The 27085-nt window shown below is 45.3% G+C and overlaps 1 protein-coding gene across 1 annotated transcript in view; it reads right to left on the minus strand.

Moving 5' to 3' along the window:
* Positions 1–19094: 19094 nt before the first annotated feature.
* The window catches only part of ercc2 (excision repair cross-complementation group 2), a 79536-nt gene continuing 71545 nt past the window's right edge, over positions 19095–27085 (minus strand). The window contains exons 21-23 of the mRNA XM_072274407.1: positions 24715–24858; positions 20555–20698; positions 19095–19419 (exon numbers count right to left, since the gene is read on the minus strand). Of these exons, the coding sequence (XP_072130508.1) occupies positions 19327–19419; positions 20555–20698; positions 24715–24858 (381 nt within the window). The 3' untranslated portion in view covers positions 19095–19326. The remainder of the gene's footprint in view (positions 19420–20554; positions 20699–24714; positions 24859–27085) is intronic.

Consider the following 27085-nt stretch of genomic DNA (forward strand, 5'->3'; position numbering starts at 1 on the left):
GAAGACAGAGGAACTCAGCAACTTGCACCACCAGCATCACATCATACATCAGTGCCATGGTTTTCTCCACCAACACAACTTGCATCAGTGCCGTGGTCTCCAACACTACCACAACTTGTATCAGTGTTGTTGTCCTGGTCTCCATCACCACCTCATCTTGTATTCGTGCCCTGATCTCCAACACCACCATATCTTGTAGGAGTGCCTTGGCCTTCATCCTACTTAGGTGTTGTTTTCTCCACTTGTCCTACTTCTCTTCAGCTTAAAAGCACATTCTATTTCTAATTCTCCCATTTTTAAATCATATTTCCAGCACTGGAAAATTTTTACCTTTCCCTCTCAGTTTCACCCCTTCCCGGTTTGTGGCTTGACCTTGGACATTACATGTGTAGTTTGCACTGTGACTGACTGGCTTTCCAATTCCCTCCCTAATATTTGGATCAGCATGTTAATTGACCGTTGCAGTGTGTAGGTGATGGTGGGAATCTATGAAGGGTTGATGGGTATATGTGGAGAATAGGTTTGGGGAAAATTTAGTGGGAAGCAGGTTATGAAAAATGAAGAGTCAGGCACTGAGCAGCCAATCTGTGTGTGAGCATACACAAGAATAAACAACAGGAAAAGACTGCGCACCGCATTTCAGGCAGAAGGCTAAGAGATGGGAACTGTATTCTGGTGAGTGCTCCAGTTCCCTATATTGTCAGCTGCTTAGACAAACAGATCACAGGACATCCCAAGGACCGTTTGTTCCAATGGCCATTCATCTGATTTCTCAATGAATGGCTATTGATCATTACAGCAAAGAGCAAGCTCATTTCACCCACAGGGATGAGGCATAGCTTCTCTGAAAGGTCTTTTCTCCTCTCGACTGACCCCATTATCTTTCACCCTTTTTCACTGTATAATTATCTATTTTCCCTTAATTACTTCGATTTAAAAAAAAAGTTTATTCTAAATTATATAATTGCATTTTCAATTGCAATTGTACCTTTCTTTAATTATTTTACTGGGCAATTTAATTTCATGAAAGCTTTTGAGTGGCAGGACTAGGATGCAGTCCCACTGTGAACGATTGCAACCCTAGTGCTGTTCACACTTGCTCACTCACTTACAATGCGTCTAGACTACATTAGGCCAGCGTCTTCCAATGGTTAACAACTCGCCATTTACGGGGAGTTTGAACAACAGGAGATTTGAGTAAAGAGCTGAGGCCAAAGTTCAAACACTGTGGGGTCAATGCAATCCACCCAGAACTGTGGAGGCTTTTCTTCCGAGTATCACAGAGCTGCGTGAAGCTCTGCCCCGCTCCGGTGCGCTAAGAGGCTTTCTGAAAGCTCCCTTCTTGTGTAAATAAAAGTGGGGCTGCTTACCCACGATAACTGCATGACAGGCCCTGTGTCGAATGGAATCCCTATTAAGTATGTGCGTTCACGAATGTGGCTTATTGAATGCAGAGGGTCTGCGGTGTTGTCACGGCGTACAGGTTGGGGGCTGGGAGAGTGTTGGGGAGGAAGAGGCTTTTGCTTTTGTTGAAGAAGCCGAGTGGTTACCATAGCAACAGCATCCCGATCCACAGTCCGAGGAATGTGGTAATATGGATGAATGAGTGTTCATGAACACAAAGCTGTGCGCCCGGCAATTATAGAGCTTGGGGAAAAGTTATGAATGCTGAACTGAAAAAGAAACAAGGACAATAACAGAAACAGTTGAGATAAAAATCAGGAAGCTTCAAGTTTTTGTCCAGGATTTAAGTTTCATAATTCAGCTCGACAGTGATACAGTACACAACTCAGTAATTCAGACAGCATTTATACTTGCTGCCGGTTACGCCGCTGGTGTTTGGGGCAGCAATGAAGGTCCTCTATCTCTGGTGGTGTTCAGGGCTTCCTTCATCATGTCAGTAGCTCCCTTTTGGTTTTCACTACTGCCGGTCATGTAAGTCCCGGGTGGAGACTCAGGAGTACCATCACACTCAGATGTGGAAGGATTCTTCATTGCTTTTTCCATAACAGTTCTGTTTTACCAGCCAGGGTTCCTAGCTCTGAGCTGAAACCCCAAACTTGGAGGACCAGTGGACCACTCTTAGTCTGGCCTCTACCCTTTGACCTGTTCGGCATGGGTGACCCTACCAAGAGCCAAAGTATAAAGCCCTGACTGCAGCCAGCATAGCTCTCCGGGTCATTGAGGCATGCGAGCCTCTAAACCACGACAAGGTTGTGGTCCTCTTGGAGGTCAGACCGCATCCGTGGAAATGAATAAATAGTCGGTATTTCGGGCTGCGACCCTTCTTCAGGACTGGAAAGGAAGGGTGAAGGCAGAGGTTGATAGATTCTTGATTGGTCAGGGTATGAAGGGATGCGGGGAGAAGGCAGGAGACTGGGGCTGAGAAGGAAATGGATCAGTCATGATGGAATGGCAGAGCAGACTCGATGGGCTAAATGGCCTGATTGTGCTCCTATAACTTATGGTCTAAAATGCCAGAATATGAAGGTGGGGGGAGGGGAATGAGGATAAGCTTGAAGGTGACGGTGAAGCCAGATGGGTGGGGAAGGGGAGGGGATGAAGTGAAAGGCTGAGAGGTGGAAGTGATAGGTGGAGGAGGTAAAGGTCTGAAGAAGAAGGAATCAGATCGGAGAGGAGAGTGGATTACTGGAGAAAGGGAAGGAAGAGAAGGGAGACAGAGGCGACAGGCAGGTGAGGAGAAGAGATATGAGGCCAGAATGGGGAAATGAAGAAGGGGGAAGGGGAAAAATGATGACCGGAGATAAAATTACTGAGAGTGATGCAGTCATCAGCACTAGGAGAAAATCTCCAGGACCCGCTGATGTATGATTAAGTTACAGAGTAGAGGAGGTAGACGGTGAGGGGAGGGTGTTACATGGCATCGCAATCCATATGCAGGTGTTTGAGCGAGTTGAGGCAGGAACACAAAGAAGCCAGGCATCTTTACACGTGATCCACGACTGCATCAGATCAATTTTGTCCTAACTCCACTACCAGTCTTTTTTTCCCATTTCTCAAAGATTTTTAACAGAAATCTACCAGGTTCAGATTTAAAACTTAAAAATTGACCTAACATCAACTGTAATTTACAGAAGACGTCCCCACACTTCCACCATCTTCGGTTTCCCAGTTTCAGTCAGAAAGAAGAGAAAATCTGCAGATGCTGGAAATCTGAGCAACACACACAAAATGTTAAGTAACTCAGCAGGCCTGGCAGCATCTATGGAAATAAGTAAACAGTCGACATTTCGGGCTGAGACCCTTCATCAGTTTGTTTAATCTTTTCCATTGATGCTACCTGGCCCACTGAGTTCCTCAGCATTTTGTGTGTGTTGCTTCAGTCAGAAACGCTGGGTACTGATTCTAAGATATTGTCTCTGGGACCCGAGGGCACCACCCACTGAATTATTTTTCCTCTGTCACCACATCAGTCACTTCTGTTACCCTGTAATCTTTGAACAAGTTGAACCTCAGCCTTTTAAATATCATGAAGCACAATCCTTCTCTTTGTAAACTTTCCTCAAAACTTAACCCTTGCAATCCTGGGTTTATCCTGATGAATCCACAATGCATAACCGTGTATTCCTCCTTAGCTTTGGAGGCCAGAACTGCTTCCAGAGGTCCGACGGCTTGGATTAGGGTTTTGTACTCCAGGGCAGAACATCTGTTTCCCTGCAGACTATTTGTCATGTTTCCTTGAAACTCTGTAACTGTGGGCTGTTTTAGCTCTGGCGTGCAGGAACACTCTGTCTACGCCAGCTGGGAGCAGTCCCAACACCCAGTACAGCCTCACCATCCAGGACAATGCTCTCATCGTTGGAAGGCAATTACCAGAAGCAGAGACCATTCCAACTCCCATGACTGGTCAGTGATCCAAAGTCAAAGTACATTTATTATCAAAGCATGTACACTATATACAATCTTGAGATTTGTCTCCTCACACGCAGTCACAAAGCAAAGAAGTCCAAAAGAGCCCATTTGAAAAGAGACCGTCAAACATTCAATGTGCAGAAAGGAAAACAAATTGTGCTAACAATAAAAGGGAGTCAACAACTACAGTTCATGAAAATGAGCCCACAGCCAGGAAGCCGGTCATCAACGAGGCCGATTCAGGAGCCCGTTAGTTGCAGACCATAGCCTTGCTTCAGCGCAGAGCCCAGTAGACCTTGCGGAACAGCGAGCTGAACTGGCCTGGCCCCTGACCCCTGACCTTTCCAATCTGGCCTGGCGCTTATCTGAGAAGGTAATGCAGATTTTTTTTATCTCCATGTCACTGGGCTGCACTAACACATCTAAGAGCCTATAGACTTTGTCTTCAACTACTCTCTGGATGAAGGATTTTTGATTCACAGAGTCATACAGTGTGCGAACAGGCCCTACAGCCTAACGGACCTTGCTCACCAAATTGGTCATCCAATCTAGTCCCATTCATTTGAGTTTGATCCATATCCCCATAAACCCCTTGCTTAATGGTATTGGTCCATGGCATAAAAAAGATTGGGATCCCCTGTGCTAAACCCTTCCTATGTATGTACTTGTCCAAGTGATTTTTTAAATGTTGTTAATATACCTCCCTCAACCACTTCCTCTGGCAGATCATCTCACAACCTACCACCTTCAATGAAAAAAAATGTTGCAGCTCAGGTTCCTATTAAATAACTTTAAAATGTCCATTGACTTGGAGGTCAAGTCATTGCATTTATTTAAGGCACAGGTTGATAGATCCTTGATTAGTCAGGGCATGAAGGGAAATGGAGAGAAAGCAGGAGATGAGGTCGAAGAGGGAAAATGGATCAGTCATCATGAAATGGCAGAGCAGACTCGATAGGCGAAATGGCCTAATTATGCTCCAATATCTTATGGTCTTATATCTTTCCTCTCTCACATTACACCAATACTTTCTAGTTCTTGACTTCCAAATAATGGGAAATAGACCTAGTACATTCACTCTACCTTTACCCCTCACAATCTTAAACACCTCTGTAAGACCGTCTCAGTCTCCTACTCTCAAAGGGACAAATTCTTAGCCTTTCTAACCCCTCCCTGGAGTGCTAGCAACATCCTCTTAAGTTTTTTTCTGCACTCTTTCCATTTGAATAACATTTTGGTCAGCATGGATTAACTGGGACGTAGGGCCTGTTCGTATGATGTGCAACTCTATGAATCTAAAATTCTTCATCCAGACAATAGGTGGAGTAAGCTAAGGCCTTTCTCTTTGGAGTGAAGGAGGGTGAGAGGCGCATAAGATGATAAAAGGCATAGATCACATGGATTGACAGAGTCTTTTTCCCAGCATGGAAATGGCTAATACAAGGGAGCACAATTCATAACTTTAAGGTGATTGGAGGAAACTGTAGGGGGGATGTCAGAGGTAAGTTTTTTGCATACTGATTGATGAGTGTGTGGAATGCCCTGCCAGGAGTGGTGACAGAAGCACTCTGGAGTTGTGGACACAGCTCAGCACATCAGAAAAACCAGCCTTCCCTCCAGGGCCTCTGTCTAGACTTCTCGCTGTCTTAGTAAAATATCTAACATCGTCAAGGTACTTATCCCTGAAAATTGCCAAAGTGCTACACCTGCCCATTCACCTCCATTCCAGGCCCCAAACAGTGCTTCCAAGTGAGGCAACGCATCACCCGTGTTGTCTGTTCTATCCAGTGCTTCGCTACACTGATTAGACTCATCGTAAATTGGGGGACCACTTCATCAAACACCTCTGCTACGTCTGCCAAAAGTGAAACTTCCCAGTCACCAAACATTCTAATTCTGATTCTTACCTCATGTTCTTGTTATTTATTCCTATTTATCTGTATTTGCATTTGCAGAGTTTGTTGTCTTCTGCATTCTGGTTGATCTTTCATTGATGATGTTTTTATTTTATACTACTATTTTATAAATTTGTTAAGTATGCCCACAAGAAAATGAATCTCAGGGTTGTATCTGGTGACATAAGTACTTTGATAATAAAGTTTACATTAAATTTTGAAAACGCATTGTCCGGCTTATCAGGGATTCCCAGCCTCGGGTCCACAGACCCCCTCAGTTAGTGGTGAGGCTCCATGGCATGAAAAAGGTTGGGAACCTCTGTTTTATCCATTGTTATAAAACGATTGAACAGTCCCCAATACAATAATATGGACACTTGACTATATTGTCATGGCTTTGCATTTTGTTCCGAACTCTGTTATTGTGCTGCCCTTTACTACATCAATGCATCATTGTCATTAAATGATCTGTATCGGGGGGGGGGGGTATGCACCTGCTTTTCACACAATCTTGGTACATGTGACAAGTCATTAATTTGAAGCCCACAAGATAAAACAGCATGAACAAACCACCTAACTGAAATGCACTGCTAGGTAACTGGCAATAAATGCTATGTGCACCTATGTAATGTCACACAGAGTCACACAGAAGTACAGCACAAACACAGGCCTCTCAGCCCATCTAGTCCATGCAAACCACTTAAACTGTCTACTCCCATCAACCTGCACTGGGACCATAAACCCCCCACGGCTCTATTATCCACGTACCTATGTAAACTTCTCTTAAAGGCTGAAATCGAGCTCGCATGCTCCTCTTGCGCTGGCAGATTACTCTACACTCTCACAACCCTCCAAGTGAAGAAGTTTCCCTTCATGTTCCCCTTAAACTTTTCACCTTTCATCCTTAAATCATAATCTGGTTGTAGTCCCACCCAACCTCAGTGGAAAAAGCCTGCTTGCATTTACCTTATCTACACCCCTCATAATTTTGTATACCTCTATATCAAATCTCCTCTCAATCTTCTACTTTCTGAGGAATACAGTCCTAACCTATTTAATCTTCCCTTATAACTCAGGTTCTCCAGACAGACAACATCCTTGTAAATTTTCTCTGTACTCTTTCAATCTTATTTACATCTTTCTTGTAGGTAGGTGACCACAAATGCACACAATACTCCAAATTAAGCCTCACCAATGTCTTTTACAACTTCATCATGCTATCCAATCTCCTGTTCTTTAATTTATGAAAGCTAATGTGCTGAAAGCTTTCTTTACGACCTTATCTGTCAGTGATGCCACTTTCAATGAATTATGAACCTCTAATCCCAGATCCCTTTGTTCCAATGGACTCCTCAGTGCCTTACCATTCACTGTGTGACACCTACCCTGTTGGTCTCACTGAAGTGCCACACCTCACACTTGTTTGTTTTACATTCCACTTGTCTTATGGATCACACTGAGGGAGTATTTTACTGTGGGAGGGGGCAGATTTAATGGAACACTGCACTGCACTTAAAAACCACAACAATTTCTCAATGGCAGACCACAGGGTGCATACCACATCTATGAGCATCGGTTGTACAGAACCCCTGGTCTTTATGCAGCATGCTGTGTGCCTCTCCAGTTAATGTTATCATATTTGTAAGTTGGATGCCGTGCACAATTGTGATTTGATAGAGACAGATGTGAGAAGCACAGAGGAACATCTGGAGAAACTTCTGAAATGCCCAGTTCGCTGCCGCTACTACTGTGCGATCGAGAATCTCCGACGGGGAAGGCCCCAAATCCTCGGCTTTGCCTGTTGCTGGCGGCCGGGGCTGGGGTCGAAGCACTTGGCAGAGATGGTGCTCCATGCTCGGTGTCAGAGGGCTGGTCAGAGGCTCGAAGTTTTCGGACGACACAGAGTCAGACTGTGGTCGGGTGCTTCCAGGATGCTGCATCGGCAAGTTTGCGGCGCTGGAAGCTCATGGCAGGGAGAATTTTCTTCCTTCTCCCGTCTGTGTGAGATGATGGGACTTTCAAGAGACCTTGAGACTCATTTTTTACCGTGCCCATGGTCTGTTCTTCCTCAAATTACGGTATTGCTTGCACTGTTGTAACTATATGTTATAATTATGTGGATTTTATCCGTTTTTCAGTCTTGGCTTGGTCTGTCTGTGATATCACACTGGAGGAACATTGTATCACTTCTTAATGCATGCATTACTAAATGACAGTAAAAGAGGACTGCGTGTCCTCATAATCTAATCTAATCTAATATGTATCTCTAGGGCTCCAAACAAAGACAGAGACAGAAATGTTGTGGCCGGTGACCATACACCTGCTGGAGAGGGAGGCTGTAGCAGAGGGGTAGCTGATTCCAGAGGGTATGAACTTGGCACCTGAAAATGGAGCAATGGAATATTGTAGATGATCCAGACAGTAGCGGTATGCTGGAGGCTTGACAGTGTCACGGGGCAGTGGTGAGTGAAGTTGACATTACTAGGGAGAAGGTTCTTGGGAAACTGAAAGGTCTGAAGGTAGATAAGTCACCTGGACCAGATGGTGTACACACAAAGGTTCTGAAAGAGGTGGCTGAAGAGATTGTGGAGGCATTAGTAATGATTTTTCAAATGGCACTAGTTGCTGGCATGGTTCTGGAGGACTGGAAAATTGAAAAATGTCATCCACTCTTCAAGAAGGAAGAGAGGCAGAAGAAAGGAAATTACTCTGACCTCAGTGGTTGGGAAGATGTCGGAGTCCATTGTTAAGGATGTGGTTTTGGGGTACTTGGAGGCTCATGATAAAATAGGCTGAAGCCAACATGGTTTCCTTAAGGGAAAATCTTGCCTGGCGAATCTATTTGAATTCTTTGAAGAAAAAGCAAGCAGGATAGGCAAAGGAATATCGTTGGATGTTGTGTACTTGGGTTATCCAAGGGTCTTTGACGAAGTGCCAAACATGAGACTGCTTAACAAGTTAAGAGCCCATGGCATTACAGGAAAAATACTTGTACAGGGAGCTGATTGGCAGAAGGCAAGGAGCTGGAATGGAGAGAGTCGTTTTGGGTTGGCTGCCAGTGTTCCGCAGAGGCCAATGTTGGGACCACTTCTTCTGTTATAGGTTAATGGTCTGGACGATGGAATGGATAGCTTTATGGCAAAGTTTACAGACATTACAAAGACAAGTGGAGGGGCAGGTAGAGTTGAGGAAGCAGAGAGACTGCAGAAGGACTTAAGCCGTATTAGAAGAACGGGCAAAGAAGTGGCAGATAGAATACAGTGTCGGGAAGTGTATGGTCACGCACTTCAGTTGAAGAAAAGAAACGGTTGACTATTTCCTGAAATACAAAAAAATGGAGGCACAAATGAACGGAGTCCTTGTGCAGAATTCCCAAAGTTAATTTGTAGGTTGAGTCTGTGGTGAGGAAGGCACATGCAATATTAGCATTCATTTCATGAGGACTAGAGTATAAAAGCAAGGATGTAATGTCGAGACTGGCGAGGCCTCACTTGGAGTATTGTGAGCAGTTTGGGGTCCTCATCTAAGATAGGAAGTGGAGAGGGTTCAAAGGATGTTCACAAAAATGATTCTGGGATTGAAAGGATTATCAGAGGAGGAGCGTATGATGGCTCTGGGCCTGTTCTGACTGGAATTCAGAAGAGAGGTTCTCATTGAAACCCAGCCAATATTGAAAGGCCTCAATACAGTGGATGTGGAAGAGGAGGTTTCCTGTAGTGGCCGAGTCTAATACTAGAGGACGCAGCCTCCAAATACTTATTAAAATACAGCATGGAACTGGCCCTTCAAGCAGCACCACCCAGCAATCCCCCGACTGAATCCTGACCAAATCACGGGATAATTTACAATAACCAGTTAACCTATCAACTGGTTAGTCTTTGGAATGTGGGAGGAAACCGGTGCATCTGGAGGAAACTCATGTAGTCACAGGGTGAAGGTACAAAGTCCTACACGTCTTGTATATCGTGTTTACAATCGTAAGACACTGCTGGTTATCCATAACACCAAGTACTGCAGGTCGACCCCACGAGCGAGTTGCTGGATAGCGGTGGAGCTGAACTTGTTACGCACCCAGGGAAGAAGGGTGATGGTCTTGGAAGTTCTTTTTCTTGCAAGACCTCGTTGAATATTGGTAATGTGGAATACTGCAAGGCTGGCTCGCAGGTTCATTGGGAGAACTGGGTGGCCTCCGTGGCAGCGTAGACCAGGGCCTCATGCTGTGGAGTCAGTTGTTGACGCCGGCCAGGGCAGGAGACGCCAGAGACAGTGTGGTGCGATATCCACACTGGGTTGGGGGCTGACCCCTGCCATCGGTTCTGCTCCCCCCCCCCCCCACTGTTCACTCAGTGGAATACAAACTGGGTTGCATTCATCCATGGCCGCACTTTCTTTTTCAGCGTGTGATGAATGGACTGCTGCGGGCTTGTTCTTACTGACAAACCTCCCACGCACCATCAGTCTACAGGACATGTCACAGGGGCTCTGTGTATGTTATTTTTTCTGTGACCGTATGGGGTGTATGTTGTGTCAAGGGAGAAGTATCACCTCTGGTGAAGGACCTTCTCGTGTCCACTCTGGGGCAGCTCGCTCACCTTTTGTCCGCACTGGACATTCGGCTCTCACCTGCGGCTCCAACTAGCTGTTTGCTTGTGACAGCAGCCACATCCCGGCGCACTGTTTCGACAGGTGGGCTAAACCAGGTGAGGGTAGCCGGTGGGCCTCACATCCCAGAGAGGTAGGAACATGCCTGGCCCAGCATGCGACGTCAGCTCTGGCGGACTGGACAGATATCTACATTGAGATCCAATGGCCAGAAATGTGTTTCTGTTTCGTGGAGAGCGAAGGTCATGACAAGGCACAGAAGACGTCATAGTTATCCATTGTAACCAAGGAAGACCCCAGTTTGTGACACATTCGCACCACTGGACATGGACTTTTGACGTCGAGAGAGTGGAACTGCCCCAGTGCAAGGGCGTTTCCACTTTAAAAAATCTCTCCCGCGCAGATTTCCTGTCATTGTCGGACATGACGGACCACCACTAATGTTTACTGTTATATGTGAAATATGTGCCTTGTTCTGTGTGTGACTGTTGGTACTGTGTTCTGCATCTTGGCCCTGGAGTAATGTTATTTAGTTTGGTTGTATCCATGGATATTCACATACGGTTGAGAGATAATTAAATTTGAACTTGAACCAGAAAACATTTGGCAGGAAAAGAGGACTGAGATTGGGGATAGAATTGGTGACAGGGACCGAAGACACTTCATTCTTTCCAGCTTGAAGACTTTCCTGCTCGTAGTCTTGAACATCTGATAAAACTGGACAACAAAGATCTTGCTTCCTGAATACTTTTGGGTGTATTTTATTGATTATGAGCTGCTGATCATGAAAATCACCGCGATATTTCTCGATCACCAATCACTTTTTTTTTGTAATTGGATATATTTGTTGTTTCAATTCATAATTCAAGTCAGTTTAAATGTTGCTCACAATGTAAGATGAAACGTTTTCTATCTGGTCCAGGCATGCCTGTGCATGCTTAGGCAGGGCAGATGCTGCATGGCAGGATGGGTTTTCAAGCACTTACTCTAACGAACAGCGGGAGGCTCCTTTGCTTGACATTTCAGGGCTTGTGAAGCCTACCAAGCCAGGAGTGAAGTTCAATCTGTCAGAACCCAAACTGGCAGAGGTCGAATGGTTCATCAGAAAGACAAGGTCAGGCTCAGTGCCAGGACCTAATGGAGTGCCGTATAAGGTGTTCAAGAAGTGTGAAGAGCTGAGGAAATACTTGTAGAGATTGTTAACGGTGGTGTGGAGACAAGATGTTGTTCCTTTGTCATAGAGTGAGACTGAAGGAGTATACATCCCAAAGGAAGAGAATTCTACTACATTGGCAACCCGCTGGAGGAACTCAGCAGGTCGGGCAGCATCCGTGGAAACGTCAACCGATCTTTTCCATGGATGCTGCCCAACCTGCTGAGTTCCTCCAGCGTGTTGTGAGTGTTGCTTCGACCCCAGCATCTGCAGATTATTTTGTGTTCTACTACAATGAATCAGTTCCGACCAGTGTCACTCCTGAATGTAGAGGGGAAGATTACATTTGGCATTCTGGCAGAGAGAATATCTTCATTTGTGATAGAGAATGGACTGGTAAATGGTCTGTGCAGAAGGCAGGAATACCAGGCTTCCCGGGATGCCTTGAACATTCTAGTATGATATGGCATACCATCCAGGAATCAAAAGGTTGAGAAATCTGGCTGTAGTTTGGCTTGATCTGGCAAATGTGTATGGATCTGTTCCCCCATGCTCTGATTGAGTTTGCAATGGAATTCCTATGGATTCCTGCTAAGGTGAGGAACTTTGTTATGCCGTACTACAACGATTTCTGGATGAGGTTTTCCACTCAGCAGTTTACAACTAGGTGGCAGAGCTTGGATGTTGGAATCTCAATGGGATGTGCGATTTCACCCATCCTTTTTGTGTTAGCCATGGAGGTCATTGTAAGGGCTGCAGAATCAGTGGGACCAGGTGTTGCACTTGATGGCGGAGGGGAGTTACCACCAAATTACGAGCGTTTATGGGCGATCTCACCATGTTGGGTCCCAGCACGGAGACAGTGGAAAATGTACTATCTAGACTCGAGGAGCTAATGGATTGGGGAAGAATGAAGTTGAAGACCAAGAAGTCAAGGAGCCTTGCTCTTAGGAGAGGAAAGCTGGTTGACTTTCATTTCACCCTTTGTGGAGAGGAGATTCCATCCGTTCGGGACCAAATAGTGAAGAGCCTCGGGCGATGGTACACAGAGGAGCTGAGAGACACCAAGAGGGTTCAAGAGACAGAAGAACAGATCAGCAGAGGTTTGATGTCTGTTGACAAGTGCGGCTTGCCTGGCAAGTTGAAGTTGTGGTGCTTGCAGTACGGACTGATGCCACGGATAATGTGGCCACTAACTGTCTATGAAGTGGCAATGTCCCATGTTGAGGCAATGGAATGGAAGATCAACAATTATGTGAAGAAGTGGCTTGGAGTACCGAGCAGTCTCACCAATGTTCCAATCCACAGTAGCCAGACAAAGCTTACCATCCCAGTGCAATCCCTTGTTGAAGAGGTCAAGGTAGCCAAGGTAAGATCATCCTTGATGCTTCGAGACTCAAAAGACCCTGTCATCAAGAACACCCAGCCGGATGTGAGATCAGCTAGGAAGTGGTCAGCCCATGTAGCAGTGGATGAGTCAGAGTCTAGATTGAAGCACAAGGAGACTGTTGGGGCTATCCAGCTAGGCCGCCAGGGACTTGGATGGACAACCCACAAGAGTTGGTCATCTTCTACAGGTAAGGAGCGCCGTGAGCTTGTAACACAAGAAATACAAGAGGTAGAAGAGGAGAAGAGGTTAGCTAAAACAGCTGGCCTGGCCAAACAAGGGGCTTGGACCTGGTGGGAAAGTGTTGAACAACGACACCTATCTTGGAATGTTCCGTGGCAGATGGAACCGCTCCACATTTCTTTTCTATGCAGAGCAGTGTACGATCTGCTCCCAACACCTGCCAACCTCGGCACCTGGTATGAAGATGAGACAGACAGGTGTGCTGCTTGTGGCGAGAAGGGAACACTTTAACATATTTTGAGTGCATGCAGAGTCAATCTTTCCAGCGGCATGTACACTTGGAGACATAACAACGTTCTCAAAGTTGTAACAGAAGCGGTTGAGCGGAGAGTACTGCAGCACAACTTATCTCATGCCCCATGCTGCACAGAACATCGCATATCATTTGTGAAAGAAGGCTCCAAGTCAAGGGTGTACAGCATAGGCTCACGATCAAGCATACTTTCTTCAGCCAATGATTGGTGTGTCAAGGCCGACCTGGATGGGAAAGGCAGTTTCCCGGAGCAAATAGCTTTCACAACATTGTATCTAGATATAATCGTATGGTCTGACACCAGTAGAGAAGTAGTTATTGGTGAACTCACAGTCCCCTGGGAAGATAACATTGATGAAGCCCATGAGCGCAAGTTAACCAAGTACAATATGCAGAATTAAGATCAGAGTGCAGAGACAGAGGGTGGAAGGTCTCATGCTATCCATTTGAAATAGGCTGCCGTGGGTTTATTGCGTTCACTTTTCAGGAGTGGCTGCGTGACCTTGGCTTCACTAGAAGAGAGATCAAGTCAACCCGCAGGGCTGTAGCTGAGGCAGCAGAGAAAGGATCAGCATGGGTGTGGACCAAGTATGTCCAGAGGGGCAGATAGTCAGACAGTCAGACAGTGTATACATATCTTGCAAACCCTTCAGTAGTTGCATAGACACCTGAAGAGTAGACTATCTGTTGGATGGAAGTGACCAACAACTCTGATAGAGGCAGATGCCAAGTTTTTAAGCTCACCAGTGGGAGGTGGTGCTTTAGCACTGCTGGCCCACCACCTCGAGGGAGCCTTGATCATAAGCGGGCCGAAACTCCTGAAGACAGGTGGCAGATCAACTGATGATCCCATTGGTGATAGCACAAGACAGTTGACATCTTAGTCCACGTGTATTTTCAATTCAAATTCGAGCACACCGTTGCGTTTACATGTATATCGGTCTGTGATCACGTTGATGAGCACTATCTATTGCATAGCATATTGTACGTACTCATTATAATACTGTAAAGTAATTGTATTTTCAGTATTTGTGATAGCAAAGTGTTTCGCCATTGTTGCAACAGGCGCGATTCTTTGTTATGTTTGTAGCGAGTTTATGTTTAAATCTCAAAGACAGCACGATTCCTCTTATTAAGAAAGCGCATGAGCTCCAATTTGGGTATAAAATTGGTGACCAAGACAAAGCCTGGGCTCCTCACATTCGTTGCATACCCATTTAGACCTCTTCCCTGCAAATCTTGGCGCTGTCAGTGTCGAGCACAGTGAAAGGTTTCACCTGGACATTGCGGTCATGGAGAAACGGTATCAGGGCGACTGAAATCCATCAATGCTGGCTGAGACGCCTCACACACTGAGTACAAATAAAATCATCAATAAAACAATTTAGCTTCGCTGAACTATTGAAAGGCATCAGCACTGTTATGCATTTAAACACATTATATTAAATAAAAGTTCATTACTTGTTTCTCCAAATTCCTACGTGATACAAGTAGTCTGAAGTTATATTTGCGTTTAGCTTCAAGTGGTCTATCATATCCAAAAAAACTCTGAGGAAGCAGCTCAGAATTTCCGGTGCAATCTGTCACACTGTCAGAGGGGCTTTACCCTGAGAGCACTAGGCTGTCGGAAATGCAGAACTGAAGAATTAACGGTGTTGAAGGGGCAGTACTGAGGAATTGCTTCACTGTCCGAGGCAACCACTAGGGGAGGGCTTTGGTGTCTCCTAAAGGCGAGAATTTTGCCAGTTTCTTCGGCATTTTTTTTGGCACCGTAACGCAGGTGCGCCACCTGCTGACTCATACCCTTATTGCATGAACATCGCGGGGATTAAATACTCTTGCACTCAAACTAAATCCATCCACGTTATCGGCATAAACTGGAACCTTCAGTGAGGAGGGGAGGTTGAGGAAGTGATCTGAGAGTAAAGGAAGATGAAGGTTATGAGAGCAGGATGGTTATGTTATTGGACCACCATACCCACTGGCGACTAAAAACTGAAATAGAAAAAAATGTGCGCGCTTTTTTAAAAAGCTAGTTTTAAAAGCGGCATCAGAAATAAATAGGGCCGTAAAGGAAGCTTTTGGCACATTGCCCTTCATCAAAGTATTGAGTACAGGGGATGGGATGTTATGCTGAAGTTGTACAAGATGTTGGCGAGGCCTAATTTGGAGATTTCTGTGCAGTTTTGATCACCTACCTACAGGAAAGATGTAAATAAGGTTGAAAGAGTACAGAGAAAATTTACAAGGATGTTGCCAGGTCTGGAGGACCTGAGCTGTAAGGAAAGATTGAATAGGTTAGGGCCTTATTCCTTGGAATGTAGAAAATTGAGAGGAAATTTGATAGAGATATACGAAATTATGAGGGATATAGTTAGGGTAAATGCAAGCAGGCTTTTTCCACTGAGGTTGGGTGGGACTACAACCAGGGATCATGGGTTAAGGTGCAAAGTTTAAAGGGAACACGAGGGGAAACTTCTTCACTCAGAGGGTTGTGAGAGTGTGGAATGAGCTTCCAGCACAAGTGATGCATACAAGCTCGAGTTCAATGTTTAAGATTTTGGAAAGGTATGTGGATGGAAGGGGTATGGAGGGCTTATGGTCCTGGTGCAGGTCGCTGCGAGTAGGCAGTTTAAATGGTTCACACAGACAAGTTCAAGGTAGAGCAGTAGATATAGTGTATATGGATTTCAGCAAGGCATTTGATAAGGTTCTCCATGCAAGGCTCCTTCAGAAAGTAAGGAGGTATGTGTTAGTGTGTGGCCAAATGGATAAGGCATGGGTCTAGTGATCGGAAGGTCGCTAGTTCGACCCTCAGCTGAGGCAGCGTGTTGTGTCCTTGAGCAAGGCACTTAACCACACATTGCTCTGTGACGACACCGGTGCCAAGCTGTATCGGCCCTAGTGCCCTTCCCTTGGACAACATTGGTGTCGTGGAGAGGGGAGACTTGCAGCATGGGCAACTGCTGGTCTTCCATACAACCTTGCCCAGGCCTGCACCCTGGAAACCTTCCAAGGTGCAAATCCATGGTCTCACGAGACCAACGGATGCCTATATGGGATCCAAGGAGACCTTGCTTTGTGGATTCAGAATTGGCTTGTCCACAGAAGGCAAAGGGCGGCTGTAGATGTTTCGTATTCTCAATGGAGGTCAGTGACCATCTGTGTTCTGCAGGGATGTTCTGGGACCCCTCCTCTTTGTGATTTTTATAAATAATCTGGATGAAGTAGTAGAAGGGTGGGTTAGTAAGATGACACAAAGGTTGGGGGTGTTGTGGATAGTCTGGAGGGTTGTCAGAGGTTACAGCACAACATCGATAGGATGCAGAACTGGGCTGAGAAGTGGCAGATGGACTTCAACCCAGATAATTGTGAAGTGGTTCAGTTTGGTAGGTTCAATTTGAAGACAATATAATATAAATGGTAAGACTCTTGGCAGTGTGGAGGATCTGAGAGATCTTGGGGTCTGTGTTGATAGGACACTCAAAGCTGCTGCGCAGGTTGACAGTGTTGTTAAGAAGGCATATGGTGTGTTAGCATTCATCAACCATGGGATTGAGTTCAAGAGTCGTGAGGTACTTTTAAAGTTATATTAGACCTTAGTTAGACCCCACTTGGAGTACTGTGTTCAGTTCTGGTCACCCCACTACAGGACAGATGTGGATACTATAGAGAGAGAGTGCAGAGGAGATTTACAAGGATGTTGCCTGGTTTGGAGGGTGTACCTTATGAGAATAGGTTGACTGTACTTGGCCTTTTCTCCTTGGAGCGACAGAGGATGAGAGTTGACCTGATAGAGATGCATAAGATGATGAGGGGCATTGCTCGTGTGGATAGAACACGTGGGGCCATAGTTTTAAGATGATTGGAATAGGTAGAGAGGGGTTGTTGGGGTAAGTTTTTCCACACAGAGTGGTGGGTGTGTGGAATGCACTGCCAGCAATGGTGGCAGAGGCAGATACAATAGGATCTTTTAAGAGACTCTTATATAGGTACAAAGTGTACATGGAGCTCAGAAAAATAGAGGGCTATATGCTAGGGAAATTCTAGACAACCTCTAGAATAGGTTACATGGTCAGCACAACATTGTGGGCTGAAGGGCCTGTAATATTCTGTAAATTTATATGTTCTAGATGTACTGAAGGGCCTGTTTATGTGCTGTACTTTTCTATGATTCTATGACTAGTCACTGTAAGCACAAACTAATTCTTGTAAAAACTCATCTGGAGCTCTCCTCTGTCCTTGCTTGTCTACTTCACGTTCACCAGCATGGCTGACTCATCAGCAGCAAAAAGCTAGGCTAGGATGAGTTAGGGAGATTGCTGGGTGGCATGGCTCGAGGGCCGGATGGTGTTGCAACTCAATAAATATTAATAAAAGAAAGCAAAGATAAACTGCGGAGGGGGAGGTTGGGAGAGTGGAGTGGAGACATATTCGAGACAAAGTCAGAGTGAGGTCGAAGTGGGGTGGAGATAAGTCGGAGCGGAGGAAAGACAGATTCGGAGCCCATCCACCTGAACCGAGAGCGAGGTTTGATCGATCTAAACGCTGGGCCGATTTCGAAAGTTCGGGTGTGGACCAAAACATGGCAGCAGAGTCCAGACCCTGAGCTCATGGACGCATCAGGGCCCGGGTCCTAGTGCGAGGAACAACTGATGTTTGGATAATGTAAACACTGGGCCAGATGGATTGAAAAGGCAGGGTATCTGGAGCAGAGGCAAGGGTCAGGCTGGTTCTGCTCGCCGCCCTTACACATTCACTCTGCCCTTTGCTGAACTGAGGCTGAGGCCGTGGGCCTGCCCCGGGCTTTGGGTCTGAGGACTCACTTTCATTCTAAATGCTATTTGTTTCCACGATTTGTGTTTTCTCTCTCTCTCTCTGCACATTGGGTGTTTGTCTTTTTTTTCAATGCGTTCTTTTGGGTTTCTTGTTTTGTGGCTGCCTATAAGAATACAAATCTCAAGGTTGTATATGGTATACATTGATAATAAATGCACTTTTAACTTTGTGCGCTCTGCTGAGAATTTGAAGCCTGTACTTTGTCAGATTTACTGGTTTATTTCCTACCACAGTAGGAAGTGAAATTCTTTCATCTGCATCACGTTTGGTGTTATTCGGCTCCTCGCATTGGGACACACGTTGTACATAAACCACATACACTGAGGTGCAAAGGAACTTGGGAGTCCTTGTTCAGGATTCCCTAAAGGTTAATTTGCAGGTTGAGTCGGTGATGAGGAAGGCAAATACAATATTAGCATTAATTTCAAGAGGACTAGAATATAAAAGCAAGGATGTAATATTGAGGCTTTATGAGGCATTGGTGAGGCCTCACTTGGAGTATTGTGAGCAGTTTTGGGCCCCTTATGTGCTGACATTGCAGAGGGTCCAGAGGAGTTCATAAAAATAATTCTGGGATTGAAAAGCTCATAATATGAGGAGTGTTTGAATGCTCTGGGCCTGCACTCACTGGAATTCAGAAGAGTGAGGGGTGATCTCATTGAAACCTATCGAATGTTGAAAGGCCTCGATAGAATGGATGTGGAGAGAATGTTTCATATGGTGGGAGAGTCTAAGACCAGTGGATCCAGCCTCAGAACAGAATCACAAGAGATACTGCAGGTGCTGGAAATCTAGAGCAAAACACACTATATGCTGGAGAAGCACTGTTGACAATCAGCCAGAACGATCAGCTGTCTAAAAAATACACTTTATCAAGTTTTGGTGTCAATAATATTCCAATCAATGTCACACAGGAGAATCATCGCTGTTCTCCATGGTGTGTCCATATGATACATCCACCACTACCAAATGCTGAGCGCCAGTCATTGGCTGAGGTTTCTGGCCATGGTAAGGTGATTAGATCCCCAAAAGCCTGGGCAACCTCCACAACAGCTGGGTCAGCAATCTGTCCATCCTGCCTTCAGACTTGATGGGCGATCTCTTGTATCCTGTTGAGTATCTCCTCAGATTCCAGTTGTTCAATTGAGAGCAGTGACAATCCCAGCTGATCCTCCTAGGGTGCAAACAGGGGGAAAATAACGATTCAGCAAGTTGCAGTGATTGCCATTGAGTTAGACCATGCACCTCTGCGGCCCCATTGCCCATGGGTAAGTTGGTGGCTGTCTGTATCTTTCCAGGCGGGAGAATGAGATAGGATTAAAGAAGCAGGAAGTGAGAGAGTGGAAGTGTGAGACAATGAGAAAGCAGAGAAGATAAGGAAAAATAAGGTGGTGAAATGATAATAAAGAAGCAACCAATGCAGAAGAGAATTTTGAAAGACAGAAAGGGAATGACAGAGAGGTAGAGTAAGAGTGAGTGAATGTGAGTGTGAGAGAGAGAGAGAGTGAGAAAGAGTGAATGAGAGAGAAGATGAGGGGGAGAAAGAGCGAAAGCAAGGGTGAGTGAGAGAGAATGTGTGAGAGAAAGAAAGAGCATGAAAGATACAGACAGACAGAAACAGAATGGCAAAGCTGTAGTGTGAGATGGTGCATGTGGAAAGGTGCTGAGAGGTGGTGATGGTGAGAGCATCATTGCTGACAGACTGAGAGGCTGCCAGAGGGAAACAGGGCAAGGGCGATCAACAGTCAAGATACAAAGTGAGCTGGAGTATGAGTGAGAGTGAGAACATGGGAGACCCCACAGTGGGAGCACAAGAGCAAGTCATTGGGTGATGGTGTAAAAGAGCGAGATGGCACGAAAACGCCAGTGAAATTGGACTTTAGAAGAATATGGGTGACATTATTGATCCTGAGGAGGCACAACGGAGTAGATACTGAGGTGTTTCCACTAATAGGAGCCCCAAAGTGAGGTTACAAGATGAGGAGATGGTCATTTATAATGAAGGTGATTAGAAAATGCTTTTTGAAGAGGGAAACATGTCTCTGAAATTGCTGTCCCATAGGCTGGTGGTACCAGATCATTGGTACTTAAGGTGGACATAGATAACTTTTTGAAAGGTTAGAGTCAGAATGATGGGGAACTGGTACAAAGTTCAGGGCTGAGAGTGAGTGAGTAAGAATGTACAAGAGAAGGTGAACCATTTCGGGAACATGGGGGGGAGAAGTGGGGAGGGAGAGGGAGAGATATAATGGTACCAGAGTAAGTGAGACATTCAGGAACATCGAGAGGAGAAGCAAGTTAATGCTGACCTGTCGGAAAGGCTGTGCCATCTGCCGCAGGAAATGCTTGGCTATCTGCACAGACTCATCCACCGTCAGATTCAGGTTACTGTCAGTGATGTGTTCCTGGATCCAGCGAGGTAACTTCCCCCTTTTATCAGCCCGAGCGTAACGCTACCAGGAGAGAACAATTACTGAAAGGTTACTCAGTGCAGCCAGGATCCCCGTCCCACCAGCCATCCTCAGTGTGTAGCCCGAGTCTGTTGCATACACAAGTATCATCTGGTCCACACCTGTCTGTCCACCAGGACAGTCTCCACTACATGCTGGGATTATGGGAACCTGGGCGGAACACGGGTTTGGTTTCATGAAGTATGCTAAGGGGGGTCACTGCCAATCCTATTTCCAACACTCTTAAATCACCTCACCAACATGAACTAAACTTTTCCTAAAGTTATTCTCAGCATTCATCATCTTGTAACTGAATAACTACCTGCTTATTGCTGGTATTTACTCAGCCTGGGTTGGGAGCCCTTCATCTTTATGTCCTCAGCCAAGGAGTCAGAGACAGAGATGTACAGACCATTACACCAATCTATCTGTCTGCACTTGGCTTGTGACCTTCACTGGTTTGCCTATTTAATTATCTGCCTGAATGCCTCTTTAACTTTGTGAGTGTTTCTGGTTCCACCACCTCCTCTGGCCGCGAGTTCCAGATTTATCAAGTTCCTGGGGATTTATCAACACCTAGATGTTCCATTACGCTTTTGTAATCCTGCCCTGCTCCAGTTTACCCACACACTCTCTCTAAACTCACTATCCTCCACTTCTCTTCGCTTTGGGAATATGTATGAGGATTTTCCCTTCAATTCCTGGCTCCACATATACACCAAACCTTGGAATCTTTCCCTGGCTACTGTCTTGCTCCTTATATATGTAGAAGGTCCTGGGATTCTCCTTAATCTTCATAGTTAAAATTTCCCATACGAATTTCTTAAAATTCCTCCCACATTAGTTTCCTCAACAACAGCTATCCCTTGATCCCAGTTCATCAGATGATTCAACACAGAAACAGAGATGCCTACCACTGATAATCCTAATTGTCCATATTAGACACAGATCCCTCTATACTATTCCAATCCAAGTGCCTGTCCACATTCCTCTCGGCCTCCCTCGTAAATGCCTACCGTGATGCACACCAATGATAATCCTGTTTGTCCATATTAGACACACATCCTCCCACAAAATTCCTATTCGAGTACTTGTTTATGTGCTTTGTGTTTCTTTTTTGTTCTGATTGTATTTTATTGTATCCATCATCAGAGATCCCCATCATCCAGACCATAGCCTCTTCTCGCTGCTGCCATTGGGTAGAAGGTACAAGAGCCTCAGGACTCGCAACACCAGGTTCAGGAACCATCAGGCTCTTCAACACAGGGGATAACTACACTCACTTGCCCATCCATTGAAATATTCCTACAACCAATGGTCTCACTTTAAGGACTCTTTATCTCTTTCTCTCATGTTCTTGTTATTTATTGCTATTTATTTATATTTGCATTTGCACAGTTTGTTGTCTTCTGCACTCTGGTTGATCTTTCATTGATCCTGTTATAGTCACTACTATATAGATTTACTGTGTATGCCTACGGGAAAATGAATCTCAGGGTTGTATATGGTGATATATATGCGCTTTGAAAATAAAATTTACTTTGAACTTTTCTTGTAAAAACTGTATGATTTATGTTCGTTTGTAATTGCTGCATCCTCCAAGAGGACCACCTCGTCACAAACGAGAAAATCTGCAGATGCTGGAAATCCAAGCAACACACATAAAATGCTGGAGGAATTCAGCAGGCCAGGCAGCATCTACGGAAAAAAGTACAGTCGACATTTCGGGCCAAACTATTTCACCACCTCATCGGTGGGTTTGGAGGCTTGCATGCCTCAATGACCCAGAGAGCTATGCTGATAGGAGTCAGGACTTTGTACTTTGACGCTTGGTTGGGTCACCCATGCCAAACAGGTCAAAGGGTAGAGGCCAGACTAAGAGTGGTCCACTGGTCCTCTAGGTTCAGGGGTTCAGCTCAGGGCTGACAAACTTGATTGGTCAATCAGAATTGTTACGGAAACAGCAATGAAGAATTCTTCTACATCTAAGTGCAACAACATCCCCGAGTCTCCATCTGGGACTTGCATGGCTGACAGCAGTGAAACTGAGAGGAAGCCTACCTACACAGTGAAGGAAGCCCTGAACAGTGCCAGAGATGGAGGTCTATGAGAACGGCTGAGAGGACCATCTGGGACATTTTTCAGGAGCACCACATACGCAGGGCTCTTATAATTATCAAGGCATCCTCTTTGGCTTTCTACAATCAGGCAGGAGACTCCGATGCATAAAGACAAGAGCAGTCAGAATGGGAAACAGCTTCTTCCCACAGGTCATCAGGCTGCTGAACTCCCTGCTGCACCGCATTCGAAGTGTCACCGGAAAATTTGTACTGTACCCTAAAAGAGTTAATTTATGCACTCTATTTATCTATGCGCAATTCACTTGTAGATTTAATTCTTCCTTTAAGTTATTGTGTGTAAATGTGTACTACTGTGCTTTACACCCTGGAACATCGTCTCACTTGGTGGTATACGTGTTAAATAACGATAAGCTTGACTTGACTTGATAAACCAGGTTTACCGCTCTGTCTTCATCTATTTTCTTCCTGATGAAATCTTCACTAAGCTTTGCTACCCAAGGTCCTCTAATCTTGCTGTCTTTGGTTGTTACCCTTATTGGAACATGCTGGTCCTGATCTCTAACTCCAAGTACTCCCTCTTGTCAGCTGGTGTTTTACTTAAAAGCATCATTTCCCTCTCTACTTTTGCCCTGTCCGTTAAGAAATCAGCCTTTCCCCATTTCAAGACATTATGGACCAACCCGATCCCTTTCCATAAATACCTTGAAGATTACAGGATTGTTTTATTTTAATTAATAATCTGATTGATTGATTGATTGAGATGCAGCACAGAATAGACCCAACCGGCCCTTCGAGCTGCACTGCCCAGCAACCTCCGATTTAATGCTAGCCTAATCACGGGACGATTTACAATGACCAATTACTGGTAGGACTTTCGACTGTGGGAGGAAACCAGAGCACCCGGAGGAAACCCACGCAGTCACGGGGAGAATTTACAAACTCCTTACAGGCAGCGGCAGGAATTGAACGTGGGTCGTCTGTACTGTAAAGCGTTGTGCTAACCACTGCACTAAAACGCCACCCCAATTGTGCTCACTGTTTCCAACATATTCATACTTCCAGCACCTTTCGCAGTTTCTCCCTCCTCTTTCAGAACGTTCTGCACTCGGAGGGGGCTCAAGGGAGAAGACTGATTGATTGCTGACCCAGTCCTCAGAATGACAGCAGCAACAGATAAATGGGATGCCTCCATGTTGGAGCAATACCGTAGCTACACAGATATTGATTACCATTCTTTCCATGTCGTCTGGCTACAACCTAGCTTAAAGATGTAATGCCAGCATCCCTGCTACATGGTTTGTGATGTCTTCTCAAAGGATGAGCAGTAATTGCTGGGCTTGTCTGCAAAGTTTCCATCCCACTCACATGAAGGGATGGTAGTTAGCACAACAGTTTACAGCAGCACCTCCAGGAGGACCACAACCTTGCCATGGTTTGGAGGCTTGCGTGCCTCAATGACCTGGAGAGCTATGTTGACTGGAGTGAGTGCCTTGGGTTTTGGCTCTTCATAGGGCTATCCATGCCCAACAGGTCAAAGGGTTGAGGCCAGACTAAGAGTGGTCCACCGGTCCTCCAGGTTCGAGGATTCAACTCGGGGCTAACAACCCTGACTAGTTAAAAAAACAATTGTCATGGAAACAGCAAGTGCTCCGGTTTCTTCCCACTGTCCAAAAATCTACTGGTTGGTAGGTTAATTGTTAGGTAAGGATTTCTATGTGGCATGGCTTGAAAGGGTGGGGGGTGGTGGAGGGAGGGAGGGATGGATGGATAGATAGATAGATAGATAGCTAACCCAGCTGTGATCTCGCCACATACATCACAGAAATTAATCCCTTGGAGCTGAATGGACACTTCTGTGTGTAACACACACTTTGTGTACAAGTTGATCCTCTCTCACTGACTCAGACAAATTCTTTATTGACAGATGTTACAAATTACCTTGTCTGCAAAAATCATTAATCCATAATCAGTTTTCCCTCGAATGGCTCGTCCCACGCACTGAGCTGCATGTCTCATAGCATCAAAGGTCAGGAAATCGTTCTCGCGAATTTGGAACTGGTCCCGTGCATATTCCAACCGAGCCTGTACAAAGGAAACACAACTTTCGAAGAGAGGAAGATAGAGGAGAAATTTTTGATCTGGTTTTGAAGAAAAAGATATCCTCCCACATTGGCAATAATTATCTCTACAATTGGCTTCTCTCCGAGACAGTCTCTGCAGAAGCTCTTCCCTCATTGTAACCACCTTTAGATCAACACTCTAAGACTAAAAATATAGGAGCAAATTAGGCCATTCGGCCCATCGAGTCTGCTCTGCCATTTCATCATGGCTGATCCATTTTCTTCTCAGCCCTAATATCCTGTTTTCTCCCCATAATCTTTGACACCCTGATTAATCAAGAACCTATCAACCTCCACTTTAGATATGCCCAATGACTTGGTCTCCACATCCGCCTGTGGCAATGAATTCCACAGATTCACCACTCTTTGCTACCTCTGTAACATCCAATGCTCCAGTGATACAAAGAAGGGTCAGATACAGTAGTTTGGGCTGAGGTAATAGCTGGACTTTACCCTGTATCTAACCTAGTGGTTTCTATTCTGAGCCTGAGTCCATAGACCTCTTGCTTAATGGTATTGGTCCATGGCATATAAAAGGTTGGGAAGCCCTGGTCCTGAGCATGTTTGATGACACTGTGTGAAGAGCTTTTGCCTATATCTAATCCCCCCAAGAGGGGCACAACCTGGTTTGGAGGCTTACATGCCTCCATGACCAGGAGTCAGGGTCACCTACACCAAATAAGATTAAAGGTTTGAGGCCAGACTAAGAGTGGTCCACTGGTCCTCCAAGTTGAGAGATTCAGCTCAGGGCTAACAACCCTGATTAGTCAAACAATATTGTTATGGAAACAGTAATGAAGAAACCTTCTACATCTGAGTACGATGGTATTCCTGAGTCCCCGCCCGGGACTTCCATGACTGACGGTAGTGAAGACAGAGATGAAGCTACTGCCGTGATGTAAGAAGCTCTGAGTACCACCAGAGACGGAGGACCTTCAATGCTGCCCTATACCCGAACTGTTTAAGGTGACAAGTTTTGCTCCTCACCTAATCATGCTAAGTTGCCGTTTGAAAAGAAAAATTGCCAATGCTGAACCGATAAATAAAGCCAGCAAAGTCTGCAGATCAGCAGGTCATTTGGCATGTGTGGAGAGAGAAATGGTGTTAATGTTGCCCTTAACCTGGACCGAAAAGCGAGAAAACAAGTGAGTCACAGAACCATAGAAAAGTACAACCCAGAACAGGCTCTTTGGCCCATTTGGTCCATGCCGAAACCATTTAAACTGCCTAGTCCACTCGACCTGCCCCGGGACCATAACCCTCCATATCCCTACCATCCATATACCTATCCAAACTTCCATTAAACGTTGAAATCGAGCTCACATACACCACTTGTGCTGGCAACTCATTCCCCACTTTCACAACCCTCTGAGTGAAGAAGTTTCCCCTCATGTTCCCCTTAAACTTTTTACCTTTCACCCTTAACCTATTAACTCTAGTTGTAGTCCCACCCAACCTCAGTGGAAAAAGCCTGCTTGCATTTACGCTATCTAAACACAAGATAATTTTGTATACCTCTATCAAATCTCCCTTCAATCTTCTACATTCCAAGGAATAAAGTCTTAATCTATTCTATCTTTCCCTATAACTCAGGCCCTCCAGATCTGATGTGGTTTAAATTGTAAAAAAAGAAAGACCACAAGATGAGGAACAGAATTAGGCCATTTGGTTCATCGAGTCTGCTCCGCTATTTCATCACAGCTGATCCTGCCTTCTCCCTGTATCACCTCATGCCCTGACTAATCAAGAATCTATCAACCTCTGCCTTAAATATACCCAATGACTTGGCCTCCACAACCTCCTGTAGTAATGAATTCCACAGATTCACCATTCTGTGACTGAGCAAATTCCACCTCATCTCTGTTCTAAATGGAATTTCCTCTGGAAGTAATTTGTTGAAACTATTAGGCTGAATATTCATGCCTCTATTCTGAGGTTGTGTCCTCTGAAAGGGTGGAGAGAGAAAAAGACTGTGTTAGGATGGCAATCGGGGTTGTTCCAGTGACACACGTGCAGCTGAAGGTTGCAAGTGCTCATTACATCATAGCTGATCCCTCTGGAGGAGTGCACGTCGAGGGAGATGAACTGGGTATTAGCGAAGCAGAACACAAAGAGACTGAAAATCTGAAATTAATGAGAATTCTGGGGATACTCAGCAGGTAAAGCATCGTTGGTGGAGAGAAAAGTAC

The sequence above is a fragment of the Mobula birostris genome, chromosome 12 (genome assembly GCF_030028105.1).
Source record: "Mobula birostris isolate sMobBir1 chromosome 12, sMobBir1.hap1, whole genome shotgun sequence".
Classification (NCBI taxonomy): domain Eukaryota; kingdom Metazoa; phylum Chordata; class Chondrichthyes; order Myliobatiformes; family Myliobatidae; genus Mobula; species Mobula birostris.